Below are 15,539 nucleotides of genomic sequence, written 5' to 3' on the forward strand. Positions count from 1 at the left end.
TCCATGGTTTCTAGTCCTGGTCCCGCTTTCCCTAGACCAAGTCTGCGTTCTTGTCCCTGCTCCTTGCCTGTATCCTGTCATGTCCCTACTCCAGTCAAGTCCTGCTCCTTGTACTTCAGTGTCTGTGTCTCGCATTGGGGTCCGTTCCCAGCACCCCATTGTGACATATCTGCTATATCCAAATAACTTCAGAATTCCTGAATCCCTAACACTGGTTGTATATTGAGAGATGTTAAATATGAATATAATTTTTCTTGCAATATGATTTTACTGAAAAGCTCTGAATACCAAAGCTTGATATATTGAAATTTCATACATTAGCAAGTCCATTTTGGACAAAACCACCCTTCAGGAACAATGTGTGAAAGAATTAATCTCCCATTAGCTAAAAATCATGAAAATTATTTACACCTTAATCGTCCAACAGAATTGATGTTTAATTTTTTTTTTAAAAGTATTTCATTCATCTTGGAGTTGCACAGCATATGAAATATTCAAATCTAACTGAATTATAAAAGTGATTGTACATCATGTTAGTTATCAGTGTGTGGGAATTCTGCAAATCCTGCTCAGCATGAACCCTTTTGAAAATGAGATCATTGCATCTCAGCTGGAGTTTAAGACTCACATGACATCACTCAAGTTTAGTGTTCAGCAAATGTACCTGGGACAGAGAGTAGAAAGTTCATTTACTGATGTGGTAATTATAATTCTGAGATTCAGAGATACCATCTCCAAGTGGATGGGCTTTGGCTGAGAATTACCTGCTAACTTGGATAAACTCATAAAAAGCACACTCTCCAACAGCAGTGAGTACTGGAAAGAAACCAGACATCCGAGAATGACAGAGAATGCAGTGATATATATAGCTATCAAGAAATGGTTGGGCAAATAATGGCTTACTAGGCACAAAAATAAAAAAGTTTTGATTACATAAACAAACCTAACTTAGTTTTCAATATTTATAGATAAATCTTCTTTTGTATAATTGATTCAAGCATTTATAAATTCCAATCATATTTCTATACATAAACATCAATATTTGATTGAGGTTCTATGGATTAAGTGCAGAAATAATATTCCTGAATTAATTTCTAAGAAGTGAAAAGATCACATTAATCAGCCTTTTTTGTAGAAACAATATTCCTGAATTAGTGTCTAAGTGAAAAGACCGCTTTAATCAGCCTTTTGCTTTATTTTCTTCCATGCAATGTGACAAAGTTTCTTCAGTGTTACAGCCACCAACACTGTGACCATGAGGAACATGGACAACAGAAAAACTATCACATCCACACAATAGTAAGTGTACCAGGGCAGCTGGTAGGATTCAGAGCGTAAATGCCCTGCTCCTTTGTGTCGGGCAACATACTCAATCCAGAAAATGGCTCGCTTCATTGGCGACTCTGGTTGATCCCGGTGGAGAGCAGAGAGTTTCTTCATGTTGTCCCGGTAGAATGTGCCATTTATCACCTCATTAAGTGCCTGCAATAGATCTGTTGAATGCATGGTTGCAACATTAAGCACCTTTGCTGCACCTCGGGATTCAAGTCGAATAAAATTGTCATGCTGGTCTAAAATTAGAGGCATACCAATCACTGGTACCCTGTGGTAGATGGCCTCGTAAATGCCATTGGTACCACCATGAGAAATGAAGACTCGTGTGTTGGGGTGTCCCAGAAGGTCGTTCTGAGGGATCCATTTTGTCAGTAGTGTATTATTACCTATATTGGGAGGGATTTCCCCATCATATCTCCAAATAACCTTCTGGGGTACTTGAGCGAATGCCTCAGCTATTTCCATTGCAATCTGCATTGGCAAAGAAATAAAAGCGGATCCCAACGACATCACAATAATTCCATGCTTCCCTGTGTTTTCAACAATCTCTTCAAAGTCTGCTGCTAGTGGTTGGGCTGGTTTACACTGGAAGCCTCCAATGTACACAATATTTGGCATGGTGGGTCTTGGGAATCCAAATACAAAATCGACTCTTATCAGCCACACATCAGCCCTCAGCAGAATTGTCTTGATATCTGTGTCTGGTCCCAAATATCGATGACAGAGCTCATTGTAGCTGCGATAAATGGTAAGCTCTAAAATGGATAGGTGGATTAGACTTAGGATGAAGTTTTGTGTTCTTTGAAGAAAGGACATTTTGTCAGTCAGGTGTGAGCTAGAGATTGGGACATAAGAAGGGGGGGATGGGGCAAAAAGAAAGTGAGCCTCATCAAAGTCTAAGCATCGAACATTATACACCAAGGGAAGTTTTAAATAATAAGCAAGCATTGATCCAGTAGCAAAAAAAGGGTCTGTAAGCACCAGGTCAAAGTTTGTCTTTTCAAGTTGGTTAAGCAATGTTTTGTTTTGAAAAATTTCACTAATAAACCAATGAATCACCTTATGACAGTTCTGCATAAAACGTACATTTTCTAATTGGAACTCAATATTGTCTCTGAAGCTCCACCCATCCTGTGCAAGCTGCAGTGCTCTTTGAAGACTTATTCCAACTACATCTACCATTTCAATGTTTTTCATTGGAACTGCAATATATTGATATAGCTCGGGTCTTTCTGTGATGTACCAACTTTTCTCAAGATAAAGTACTGTGAAGTTGTGTCCACGAGGTTTCAGTTCCTCCAAGAGAATTCTCATATTGATCCAATGACTTCCATCAACAGGTACAACTAATATATTAGCTGACTGAGTGATGGGACAATGCAAACTGATGATAATACCAAAGACAAATGGGACAAGTGCTCGGCTTTTCCATCCAGAACCTTCCATATTAAGAGGAATATCCAAAACCTGTTGAAGAATGGAAAAGAAATACTGTTAACAAAACATCAATTTGTTATTCAATAGTGCTTTATCTGGACACCATAACCAAGTTAGTCCTGTGGTTAGATCGAGTTAACGTAAGTATTCTTATGCCTTGGAAGTGGTGTTGTGAACCCTTTGGATCAGCGTGTGGCCCCAAGCCTGTACACTCTACTTCACCTGAATATCAATAATGTACCGAATAGTGTACTGGTCCCTTTTACCTGTTAATTTCTCCCTGAAGAATTTTTTGTGCTGCTTATTGATAACTGCAGGTTTCTTTTGCAACCTTGTGCTATTTAGGTTAAATGTGCTAGTTACTCGTTCATTCTTTTTTTTTATATATATATAATTTTTATTGAGTTTTGAAGTGATACATGAGAAAAGAATATCTACCCTCCCCCTCCCCTTAACCCTCCCCCCCCGATATATACTCCTACCTAAAAAGAAAAGATAAAAAAAGAAACCGCCTGACTATTGGAAGGTTTGCACATGCTCCATGGGATAAAAATAAATTTAATATATATTTGTTACTTTCCCCCAAGGAACCCAGATCTTCATCATCGGAGCTATAAATAAGGGCTCCAAATATTCAAAAATGTTACATATTTATCTCTTAAAATCTAAAACATTATTTAGCTTCTCAACTTTCATAGTTCCCTGGGGAATCTCTTTGAACTTCACCATGTTGCTATGTGTTTCCCTCCCAATCATCCAGGCAAAAAGAAAAAAAATAGATGATACAAAAAAAGAAAAAACAAAATACCCCCCCACTAATGTTGTGAATGAAAAGATACACAACACTACCCCCCTCCATTGTGCGGGTCGTGGCTACTGTCACGCTTGCACACATGAATAACGTAGCGATTGGACAGTGTTTCCTCCAGCTCCCCGTAACAAAAAATTACATATAGAAAAAAAATTAATGTTATTATTCCCAGCTAATATTCCTCAAATTTTAACCTTTCTTCCCCTCCCTCATATAATTAATAATATATTTATATATTCATCCGCCTAAAAATTCAACAGGCCTAATCCTTGATCCAGTCTTCATCTTCAATCTATCTCGCTCCCCTAAGTTTGGTCTTGTATCTGGTGAATATTCAAAGAATCTCGCACAAACTCCTCCGCTTTCCGGTAATCGTCAAAAAATCTTTTTTCTCCACCAGGCAAGAAAATCTTCAAGGTTGCAGGATAACACAATATAAGTTGATAACCGTGATCCCATAGGGCTTTTTTCAATGGATTAAACTTCTTCTTTCTTTTCAAAAGTTCATAACTTATGTCAGGGTAGAAAAAAATTTTCTTCCCTTCTATCATCAGTAGCCTTTTTCTCTTCTTGGCAGCTTGGGCAGCCACCTGTAGAATCCTTTCTTTGTCTTGAAATCTTAAGAATTTGATTAAAATTGATCGTGGATATTGGTCATCTTGTGGTTTTGGTCTCAGAGCTCTATGTACCCGCTCAATTTCAATTGATCAGTCTTCCTCTTTGATTTGCAAGGTTTTCGGGATCCACCTTTGAAAAAATTCTCTTGGATTATCTCCCTCTATATCTTCTTTGAGACCAACAATTTTAATGTTATTACATCTACTAAAATTTTCCAACACGTCCACTTTCTCCAAGAGTCGATTTCTTTCCATGTTCCAGACAAATACATTATCTTCTGTTTTTTCCACTCTATCGTTAATATGCTCGATTGTTCTATCCATCTTCTGAAGTTTCTTATCCATTTTATCCTGTCTTTTCATAGCTTTATCATAGCACATCTTCACGTCTCTGAGCTCTGTTCTTAATTTTCTTAATTCAGCCGTTAACTGCAATAAAGCCTCTCTTATGTCTCCATCGTCTCCTTTACTTCCAATCTCTTCCAGTTCTTCCTGCTCTTCTTCATCTGTATTCTCTGTGATATCCAATTCTGACTCTGATTCACTTTCAGTTGCAGTGGCCGTCGGTTCTTGTAGTTTATATTGTGTAAATCAGCGCATGCGCACATTGCGCATCCACTATTCCCGCATCTTTTTCCGAGAGAGCGCTACCGCCGCCATTGTTCGCCGTTCTTCTACGCCAGAGATAAAATGTGTCTCCTCTGACGGAGATCCAACCTGAATCCGAGGCTCCATCGCTGCAGTAGGCCCTTTTTTAATTCCCATCTCGCGGCGACTTCACAACAACAGACTTCTTCTGTTGCGGTTTACAAGGCATATCGTAGAGTAGTCTTACGAAGTTTATAAGTAGTTTTCGGAAAGTATTTATTAACTTTACTTTGTTTAAACGGTACTTTGCTGATTTTTCACGGGAGAGCTGGATTTACACGTCTCAATCCTACGTCATCACGTGATGCCCTGCCCCCCTGGTTGTTCTTTCCAGATGTTCGTTCTGAGTGGCCTGTGTATCTTGGTTGATTCTTCTGTGCCTGGGTTTGCACGCCTGAGTTCATTATTACAAGTAGATTGCATTCATAGAAACATAGAAAATAGGTGCAGGAGTAGGCCCTTCGGCCCTTCGAACCTGCACCGCCATTCAGTATGATCATGGCTGATCATCCAACTCAGAACCCTGTATCAGCCTTCTCTCCATACCCCCTGATCCCTTTAGCCACAAGGGCCATATCTAACTCCCTCTTAAACATAGCCAATGAACTGGCCTCAACTGTTTCCTGTGGCAGAGAATTCCACAGATTCACCACTCTCTGTGTGAAGAAGTTTTTCCTCATCTCGGTCCTAAAAGGCTTCCCCTTTATCATCAAACTGTGGCCCCTCGTTCTGGACTTCCCCAACATTGGGAACAATCTTCCCGCATCTAGCCTGTCCAATCCCTTTAGGATTTTATACGTTTCAATAAGATCCCCCATCAATCTTCTAAATTCCAACGAGTATAAGCCTAGTTGATCCAGTCTTTCATCATATGAAAGTCCTGCCATCCCAGGAATCAATCTGGTGAACCTTCTTTGTACTCCCACTATGGCAAGGATGTCTTTCCTCAGATTAGGGGACCAAAACTGTACACAATACTCCAGGTGTTGTCTCACCAAGGCCTTGTACAACTGCAGTAGTACCTCCCTGCTCCTGTACTCGAATCCTCTGGCTATAAATGCCAGCATACCATTTGCCTTTTTCACCACCTGCTGTACCTGCATGCCCACTTTCAATGACTGGTGTATAATGACACCCAGGTCTCGTCGCACCTCCCCTTTTCCTAATGGGCCACCATTCAGATAATAATCTGTTTTCCTGTTTTTGCCACCAAAGTGGATAACCTCACATTTATCCACATTAAATTGCATCTGCCATGAATTTGCCCACTCACCTAACCTATCCAAGTCACCCTGCATCCTCTTAGCATCCTCCTCACAGCTAACACTGCCGCCCAGCTTCATGTCATCCACAAACTTGGAGATGCTGCATTTAATTCCCTTATCTAAGTCATTAATATATATTGTAAACAACTGGGGTCCCAGCACTGAACCTTGCTGTACCCCACTAGTCACTGCCTGCCATTCTGAAAAGGTCCCGTTTATTCCCACTCTTTGCTTCCTGTCTGCCAACCAATTCTCTATCCACATCAATACCTTACCCCCAATACCGTGTGCTTTAAGTTTGCACACTAATCTCCTGTGTGGAACCTTGTCAAAAGACTTTTGAAAATCCAAATGTACCACATCCACTAGTTCTCCCCTATCCACTCTACTAGTTACATCCTCAAAAAATTCTATGAGATTCGTCAGACATGATTTTCCTTTCACAAATCCATGCTGACTTTGTCCAATGATTTCACCGCTTTTCAAATGTGCTGTTATCACATCTTTGATAACTGACTCCAGCATTTTCCCCACCACCGATGTTAGGCTAACCGGTCTATAATTCCCCAGTTTCCCTCTCCCTCCTTGATTGTCAGCTGCAAATCCAATGTATCTTTAAGAACACAAGAGATTCTGCAGATGCTGGAAAGCCAAAGCAACACACACAAAATGCTGGGCGAACTCAGCAGGCGAGGTGCATCTATCGCAACGAATAAACAGTGGTTGTTTCTGGCTGAGACCCTTCTTCAGTACTGGCAAGGAAGGGGGAAGGTGCCAAAATAAAAAGGTAGGTGGAGATACTTAGACCTACACTAGAAGAGCAACTTTGTGCTTTACAATGGAGGGGAATGACTCCAGAAGTAATTAGTTTACATTTTATCATACACTTATTTTGAAATGTTTAAAAGTTTTACATACAGCTGTACTTCTTCATGATTGCTTCTGTAAAGAATTGATATAGATCAGGCTCTTCTATCGGGTTTGGTTGGGTACACACAAATTCATTAGAGAAGACACTGAGATTGAACTCCTGCCTCCAATGGCCAGGGCTGCAATAGTGTTGTGCGGTCTGCAATGCCATTGATTATTTATCTGCACTTTGTTGGGACGTGGGAAGCAATTGACACACCCAGAAGACCACCTTGTGGTCAAAGGGAGAATGTTTATACTACACAGAAAACACTCCCCCACCCCCACCCATTACATTTAGTGTTCCAGTTTCCTCAGAGATCTGTGGTAGTTTGATTGTCCCATGTAAATACCCTGGTGATGGACAAGTGGGATGGATGGGTTGGGAGACAAAATGTATGACAGAACAATGGGAAGATAAGGAAAGGAGCAAATAGGACTCCTAGCAACACATCAAAGTTGCTGGTGAACGCAGCAGGCCAGGCAGCATCTCTAGGAAGAGGTACAGTCGATGTTTCGGGCCGAGACCCTGCGTCAGGACGAACTGAAGGAAGAGCTAGTAAGGGATTTGAAAGTGGGAGGGAGAGGGGGAGATCCAAAATGATAGGAGAAGACAGGAGGGGGAGGGATGGAGCCAAGAGCTGGACAGGTGATTGGCAAAAGGGATATGAAAGGATCATGGGACAGGAGGCCCAGGGAGAAGGAAAAGTCGGGGGGGAGAACCCAGAGGATGGGCAAGGGGTATAGTGAGAGGGACAGAGGGAGAAAAAGGAGAGAGAGAGAAAGAATGTGTGTATATAAATAAGTAACGGATGGGGTACAAGGGGGAGGTGGGGCATTAGTGGAAGTTAGAGAAGTCAATGTTCATGCCATCAGGTTGGAGGCTACCCAGATGCAATATAAGGTGTTGTTCCTCCAACCTGAGTGTGGCTTCATGTTTACAGTAGAGGAGGCCGTGGATAGACATATCAGAATGGGAATGGGATGTGGAATTAAAATGTGTGGCCACAGGGAGATCCTGCTTTCTCTGGCGGACAGAGCATAGATGATCAGCAAAACGATCTCCCAGTCTGCGTCGGGTCTCGCCAATATATAGAAGGCCACATCGGGAGCACTGGACGCAGTATATCACCCCAGCCGACTCACAGGTGAAGTGTCGCCTCACCTGGAAGGACTGTCTTTGGTCCTTGAATGGTGGTAAGGGAGGAAGTGTATGGGCATGTGTAGCACTTGTTCCACTTACAAGGTAAAGTGCCAGGACGGAGATCAGTGGGGAGGCATGGGGGGGGGGACGAATGGACAAGGGAGTCGCGTAGGGAGCAATCCCTGCGGAAAGCAGAGGGGGGGGGCGGAGGGAAAGATGTGCTTAGTGGTGGGATTCCGTTGGCGGTGTCGGAAGTTATGGAGAATAATATGTTGGACCCGGAGGCCAATGGGGTGGTAGGTGAGGACCAGGGTACCCTATTCCTAGTGGGGTGACAGGAGGATGGAGTGAGAGCAGATGTGCGTGAAACGGGGGAGATGCGTTTGAGAGCAGAGTTGATGGTGGAGGAAGGGAAGCCCCTTTCTTTAAAAAAGGACATCTCCCTCGTCCTGGAATGAAAAGCCTCATCCTGAGAGCAGATGCGGCAGAGACGCAGGAATTACGAGAAGGGGATGGCATTTTTGCAAGAGACAGGGTGAGAAGAGGAATAGTCCAGATAGCTGTGAGAGTCAGTAGGCTTATAGTAGACATCAGTAGATAAGCTGTCTCCAGAGACAGAGACAGAAAGATCTAGAAAGGGGAGGGGGGTGTCGGAAATGGACCAGGTAAACTTGAGGGCAGGGTGAAAGTTGGAGGCAAAGTTAATGAAGTCAACGAGCTCAGCATGTGTGCAGGAAGCAGCGCCAATGCGCTCGTCGATGTAGCGAAGGAAAAGTGGGGGACAGATAGCGGAATAGGTTTGGAACATAGATTGTTCCACAAAGCCAACAAAAAGGCAGGCATAGCTAGGACCCATACGGGTGCCCATAGCTGCACCTTTAGTTTGGAGGAAGTGGGAGGAGCCAAAGGAGAAATTATTAAGAGTAAGGACTAATTCCGCTGGACGGAGCAGAGTGGTGGTAGAGGGGAACTGATTAGATCAGGAATCCAAAAAGCAGCGGAGAGCTTTGAGACCTTCCTGATGGGGGATGGAAGTATTTAGGGACTGGACATCCATGGTGAAAATAAAGTGGTGGGGGCCAGGGAACTTAAAATCATCGAAAAGTTTAAGAGTGTGAGAAGTGTCACGAACATAGGTCGGAAGGGATTGAACAAGGGGTGATAAAACAGTGTCGAGGTATGCAGAAATGAGTTCGGTGGGGCAGGAGCAAGCTGAGACAATGGGTCTGCCAGGACAGGCAGGTTTGTGGATCTTGGGTAGGAGGTAGAAACGGGAAGTGCAAGGTGTGGGAACTATAAGTTTGGTAGCAGTGGTTGGGAGATCCCCTGAGCAGATAAAGTCGGTGATGGTGTGGGAGACAATGGCCTGGTGCTCCTTAGTGGGGCCACAATCGAGGGGTAAGTAAGAGGAGGTAACCGCGAGTTGTCGCTGTGCCTCGGCAAGGTAGAGGTCAGTACGCCAGACTACAACAGCAACCCCCTTATCGGCGGGTTTAATAATAAGGTTAGGATTAGTGCGGAGGGAGTGGAGAGCAGAGCGTTCGGAAGGAGTGAGGTTGGAATGGGAACAAGGTGTGGTGAAGTCGAGACCGTTGATGTCCCGTCGGCAGTTAGCAATAAAGAGATCCAGAGCAGGCAGAAGACCAGAGTGGAGTGTCCATGAAGAAGAGGAGGGTTGAAGACAGGAGAAGGGGTCATCGGTGGGGGTGGAAGAGTCCTTGCCGAAGAAGTAGGCTCGGAGACGGAGACGGTGGAAGAAGAGTTCCGCATCATGGCGAACACGGAACTCGCTGAGGTGTGGGTGAAGGGGAACAAAGGTGAGGCCCTTACTGAGGACAGAGTGTTCTGCCTCAGACAGTTGAAGGTCAGAGGGGAAGGTAAAGACCCGGCATGGATGACAGCTGGGACCACAGGGGGGAGGGGGGAGGCTGGGGGTGTCAGTGGAGAGGGGAGGGTTGGGGTGAGAGGAAGATGGAGCCTCTGAGGGCCCAGGAGCTGACGGTGGGGCTCCTGTTGTTTTCTTTTGGGAGCCAGCATGGACTGTATGGGTCAAGCAACCTTCTTCCAACTTGTAAGTTTTCACTTGAGGGGTCTGCATTCACTTGAGAGGGACTTGACCAGTCCGGTTCAAACTGACCAGAAGCCGACAGTAACTCAGATAACCTCGCACCACAACAGTGGTGTGCAGAAGAGCATCTCTGAATACACAACATGCCAAACCTTGAAGTGGATGGGCTACAGCAGCAAAAGACCATGAACATCAGGTGGTACTTCATAAAGTGTCCATTGAGTGTTCATTTACTCTTAGCTTGCACAATTAATTACACGTGATCTGGTAAACTGTACTTTTACTGTGCATTTGGAGACACTGGCCCTGGCCAAATCTTTTGGATTTATGTTCATCCAAGTTTCCTGTTTTTTGCCATCTGATTGAGAAAACCAATGAGGACGGGTATACACCTTGGATAATATCAGATCAGCATGGACGTGATGCGTCCAAGCACCGGCTTCTTTGTCTCCCCTATAACCAGTAAAAACGTCTGTACACCAGTAGGTAATTTCGAGATTTAATTTACTGGTGTTTTAACTCGCCCAACTCTCTCTCAACCCCGGAGAAGGAAACTAAAATCTCTCCGTATCTGCATCTTTTGCAAGGTTGGATTCTGTATATGGAAACTTCACCGTTCACGGGGAAAATTAACATTTATCTCAAACAACAGGAATTCTGCAGATGCTGGAAATTCAAGCAACACACATCAAAGTTGCTGGTGAACGCAGCAGGCCAGTTAGTCCCGACGAAATGTCTCAGCCTGAAACGTCGACTGTACCTCTTCCTAAAGATGCTGCCTGGCCTGCTGCATTCACCAGCAACTTTGATTTATCTCAAACATTATTTTCAGTTTTTAACATTTATATCAACTTATTTCCCCCCGCCCCGCCCACGGTATTAAGCGAACGCGAGAATAAGAGGGAGACAAATATTGATCGGTGAACCACCCCTTTCCCCGATACTGCTTCTAAATATGTTCACGTGCGAGATCTAAACACAGCTTCAGACCAGATTATAACTGACTCTGTAAGATTATTTGTAGTTTGAAGTTCCTGTACTTATTTTTTTTGTTAACAAAACGTAACTTTTCACTTACTTTTCGGGCCAATATATTGAGCGTCCGAGAAACTCTTCTCCTGGATCAAGCAGGGCGAAACGAAGTGCGAAGACTGAACAGCGTTCACACCGACTGGATACTACAGGCTCACCACAAACTACTTCTAATAATTTCTAAACTGATTAGTCGTGGTTGATTCAGAGCTACCTCATTCATGGGGTGTGCATTCGCGCCGAGTAAGCGCTGCCGATCAATAATTGCTGTCCGGAAAGTTGCTGACGACACACTTTTTTCAACTGCTGACGTCTATGCCGAATCGTTTCAGTGGGTAATTAAGCGCGTTGCTGTATCTCTGGAGGGACAGATATGAGGACAGGAGATATCCTTCACTGAAGGGATTCCTTCATTAAAGGGATGAGCCCGGACCTGCAACCCCAGCTAGCCTCTCTATCTCTCTCTCTCCGGCCCTCTTCCCTTGTGTTCCGCTCCGCACCTCCTGCCAAGAACAACCCGAGCCGACCACAGCTCCCCAGAAATCTATACCTGCCGAGCTCTCTCGAATGTGGACAGAATGTTACAGCACCTTATAAAGACAAACTCAACCGGTCGACGCAACATTCCTGGGCTGAACAAATAGCTCATTATCTCAGCCATGGCCAAAACACTATGAAGATTAACATAACACACTGTGTTTGCAGAAAAGCTGCTAGAAGCGTAACAGCCTATCAGTAGAAATGCAATAAAACTTGTTCTTAACTAGGGCATTACGTAGGATAAGATCTGTTGTCATTTTGATAATCCCTAAGGCCAGCCCATTAAATAAAGACAAAAATCTTTCTTCCCTTCTGCAGGTTAAAAACTGAAGAGAAATGCTTCTTGAGGACCTCACCTATCTTCTGTGATTCTCTACAAAGATGTCCAGTTTGGTCTTTGAGGAGCCCTATTTTCTTCCTAGTTATTCTTTTCCCTTAATACCATTATAAAACTCTTGGATTTTCCTTAATCTTCTCTGCCACATCCATCTCAAGCTCCCTTTTTTGCCTTCCTCACTCCCATCTTGAGTCTACTCCTGCAACCCTACAATCCTCCTAGGATTCACTTGATCCCAGTTGCCTGAACCTGACCTATGCCTCCGTCTTCATTCTGAGCAGAACCTCAATACCGCACACTTAATTTTAATTTTACATGGCTCCCAGGGCAAACTGCATCTTTTTCTCTGTACTTAAGACACAACACTCAATGGCAACTTTACATGGTACACCTGTACACCTGCTCGTATATGGAAATCTCCAATTACCTAATAATGTGGCAGCAACTCAATGCATAAAAGCATGCTGACATGGTCAAAAGGTACATTTGTTGTTCAGACCAAACATTAGAATGGCAAAGAAATGTGATCAAAATAACGCTAACCATAGAATGATTGTTGGTGCCAGATGGGGTTGTTTGAATACCTCACAAACTGCTGATCTCCTGGAATTTTCACACACAAGTCTCAAGACAATGGTGTGAAAAACAAAAAAAAACATGTCTTTTTAATGACAGAGGCTAGTGGTGAATGACCAGACTGGTTTAAGCTGACAGGAGGGAGACAAAAGCTCAAATAACCATACATTACAAAAGTGTTGTGCAAAAAATACTTAGTGTCCTACTCATGTCCTCCTTCATGGGTTGTCATGGGAGAAGGTTGATGACTTCAATGTCAAAAGTGGTGTTATGATATGGTAGCTCCTGAAAGTCTTCCTTCCATCGAAAATTGATGGCATCAGTGTCCTTTTACCCATCTTTGGAGCGAAGGGGATTTAGGCCACGAAGGTTTGGACCATACACTGCCTTGATGGCAGAAGAGAAACTCCTGATATCACCAGAGTCAGCGAGCTGCTGTATCTCTTGGACCCTCTCAGTTAACTACTGCTTCTTTATTTTATGTGACCGGCTTTCTCCACAGGCGGAAAGTCTCCTGCTTGGGTCTCAGCATGGCTTCCTTCCAGACAGAGGAACATCTGATATGATTTTTATAGCACCTCATTTGCAGGAGAAAGCCCAGGAACAAAGTGTCCCACTTTATATGGCCTTCATGAACCTTACAAAAGCATTTGCCACTGTAAGTCGTCCTGCTCTTTGGCAGGCACTGTCCAAAATCGGGTGCTCAGAGAAATACCTCAAGATCCTGCAGCTCTTACACAATGATATGAGTGAAACAGTCATCAGCAACAGCAGCTCTGAAACAGCATCTTTTTAAGGTTGAGACCAGAGTCAAACAGGAGCGCATCACTTCCCCAACTCTGTTTGCCATTTTCATTGCAACCATTCTTCACCTCACAGGCTAATACCTCCCACAAGGAGTCCAGATTCTCTATAGGACAAGGGGGTTGTGCTCTTTAACCTTAACAGGTTCTAGGCAAAGAGCAAAGTGTCAACTGCTTCCATCATGGAAATCCAATCTGCAGATTACAGTGCCAATACAACTCACTCTGAGAAGGATCTGCGGTACACAATGGATGCTTTTACCAGAGCATACTGTCATGTTCTGGTCCGTGATGTCCGCATTCCGGTTCATGGTCCGGTCTGTGGACTCAGGACTCCGGGTCTTCCAGCTGTCCCTTGTTTCGGTTGGGTTAATCATAGGCACCTGATTCCCATCTTGGGGCTTGGAATATAAGTAGCCTTGGGGTTGAGTGTGGGCTGCTGGTTTGTCTTGTCAAGATTTCCTGGGAGCAACCTGCTGGTGGAAGGCTAGAGCGGTCACTAGCCATCTTTAGGCCGCGTTGGTGAACCATCGCTTCATGGAACCTTGCTGTCGGTAGTCGTAGCTGTCTTTGCGGTATGGATTCGGCCGTTTCTCGGGCCAGCTGAGTGGCCGTCAGCCACTCCGAGCTAGGTCGGGATCCGGCTGTTTCCGTAGCCAGCTGAGGTTGCTGGCCGTAACGGCGACTCGGAGCAACCCTGATGCAGAGCTAGAACTGTCTGTCATTCTTCGGTGTTTGTCTCTTCTTGTTCTCCCCTCCATGGGCTAAGTCAGGCTGTTCTTCTATTGCCCTGAAGGGGGATCTGTCTTGTCTTGTCCTCGCCTCTGTGGGCTAAGTCAGGCCATTCTGCTGTTGCCCTGGGGGTGGACCTGTCTTGTCTTGTCTTTGCCTCTGTTGGGTAAGTCTGGCCATTCTGCCGTTACCCGACAGATAGACCTGTCCCACCTTGGTGTGGAGATAAAGTTGAGTCCCGGCTCTACGTCTGAATACTGTCCAGTCTCATGTTAGTGTCGTGTTGAAGATGAGTCCCAGCTTTTCGAAGGATAAGTCCCGGCTCTATGTTGATGAACATTTCCCAGTCTGTCTCCGAGCTCCAGCCTCCGAGTTATCAGCCTCCGCATTCCAGGACCCAGGACCCAGGACCCCAGCCACGTCCTGTCCTGTAGCCACCTCATGTCCTTGCCTAGTTCTGGGGTCCGAGCCCAAGGCAAGACTACAGGCTCTGGGTCCTTGTCCAGTCTCTGGCTCGGAGTACAAGCCCAGGCTTCTAGTTCATGGTTCCTAGTCCTGGTCCCGCTTTCCCAAGCCCAGGCTCCTTGTTCATGGTTCCTTGTCCGAGTTCTCTGTCTAGTCTATGTCCTAGCCCAAGTCTGCATTCTTGTCCCTGCTCCTTGTCTGTATCCTGTCACGTCCCTACTCTAGTCAAGTCCTGTTCCTAGTACTTCAGTGCCTGTGTCTTGCATTTGGGTCCGTTCCCAATGCCCCCGACTGTGACACATACAGTCTCCTGGGACTTGGCCGAAACATCAAGAAAACACATGAACTAACTAATAGTTATGTATGCTACTCGTTATTCTAGTTATACTCGTTATACAATGTAAAGATGCTCTTGACATTGAAATTCGACCCATGTTACATCAGCAAATATATTTTAGACCAAGCTACACTCACAACATGCTGGAGGAACTCAGCAGGTCAGGTAGCATAAGTGGAAATGATGAGTCAACGTTTCGGGCTGGAACTCTTCGTCAGGACTGAAGAAAGAAGGTGGGGGAGGGTTGGAAGAAGGCCAGTAGGTTCAGTTGAAAAACCGGTAATTTGAAAGACAAAGGGGTGGGGGAGGGGAAGCAGGGAGGTAATAGGCAGGAAAACAATGGGTAGTAGAAGAAGGAGGCGCAACCATGAGGGAGGTGGTAGGCAGCTGGGTGAGGGGGCAGAGTGAAATAGGGATAGAGGAAGGGAGGCGGAGGGAATTACTGGACGTTGGAGAATTCTATGTCATACCAAGGGGCTGGAG

At 44.6% G+C, this 15,539-nt stretch overlaps 1 protein-coding gene across 3 annotated transcripts; it reads right to left on the bottom strand.

Moving 5' to 3' along the window:
• Positions 1-386: 386 nt before the first annotated feature.
• On the bottom strand, positions 387-11,863 carry LOC134355719 (UDP-glucuronosyltransferase 2A1-like). 3 transcript variants are annotated; one of them, XM_063066049.1, is made up of 2 exons: positions 4,918-5,142; positions 387-2,802 (listed from the first exon to the last, which is right to left on the bottom strand). In XM_063066049.1, exons 1-2 carry the CDS (start codon positions 4,963-4,965, stop codon positions 1,177-1,179), a joined length of 1,674 nt encoding a protein of 557 aa, XP_062922119.1. In that variant the 5' UTR covers positions 4,966-5,142; the 3' UTR covers positions 387-1,176. The 3 variants fall into 3 exon arrangements, with proteins under 3 accessions (XP_062922119.1, XP_062922122.1, XP_062922120.1); XM_063066052.1 differs by having other exon boundaries at positions 3,846-5,142; XM_063066050.1 differs by lacking the exon at positions 4,918-5,142 and adding an exon at positions 11,313-11,863 and having other exon boundaries at positions 388-2,802.
• Positions 11,864-15,539: the final 3,676 nt, after the last annotated feature.

Source organism: Mobula hypostoma, chromosome 13, assembly GCF_963921235.1.
Source record: "Mobula hypostoma chromosome 13, sMobHyp1.1, whole genome shotgun sequence".
Classification (NCBI taxonomy): Eukaryota; Metazoa; Chordata; class Chondrichthyes; order Myliobatiformes; family Myliobatidae; genus Mobula; species Mobula hypostoma.

Bases quoted from the DNA above. Each gene is read 5' to 3' on its own strand.
- LOC134355719 (XM_063066049.1), bottom strand. From the start codon at position 4,965: ATGGGAATTAAAAAAGGGCCTACTGCAGCGATGGAGCCTCGGATTCAG. The intron at 2,803-4,917 runs GTTGGATCTCCG...ATTCTTCAACAG, and splicing joins CGATGGAGCCTCGGATTCAG to GTTTTGGATATTCCTCTTAA.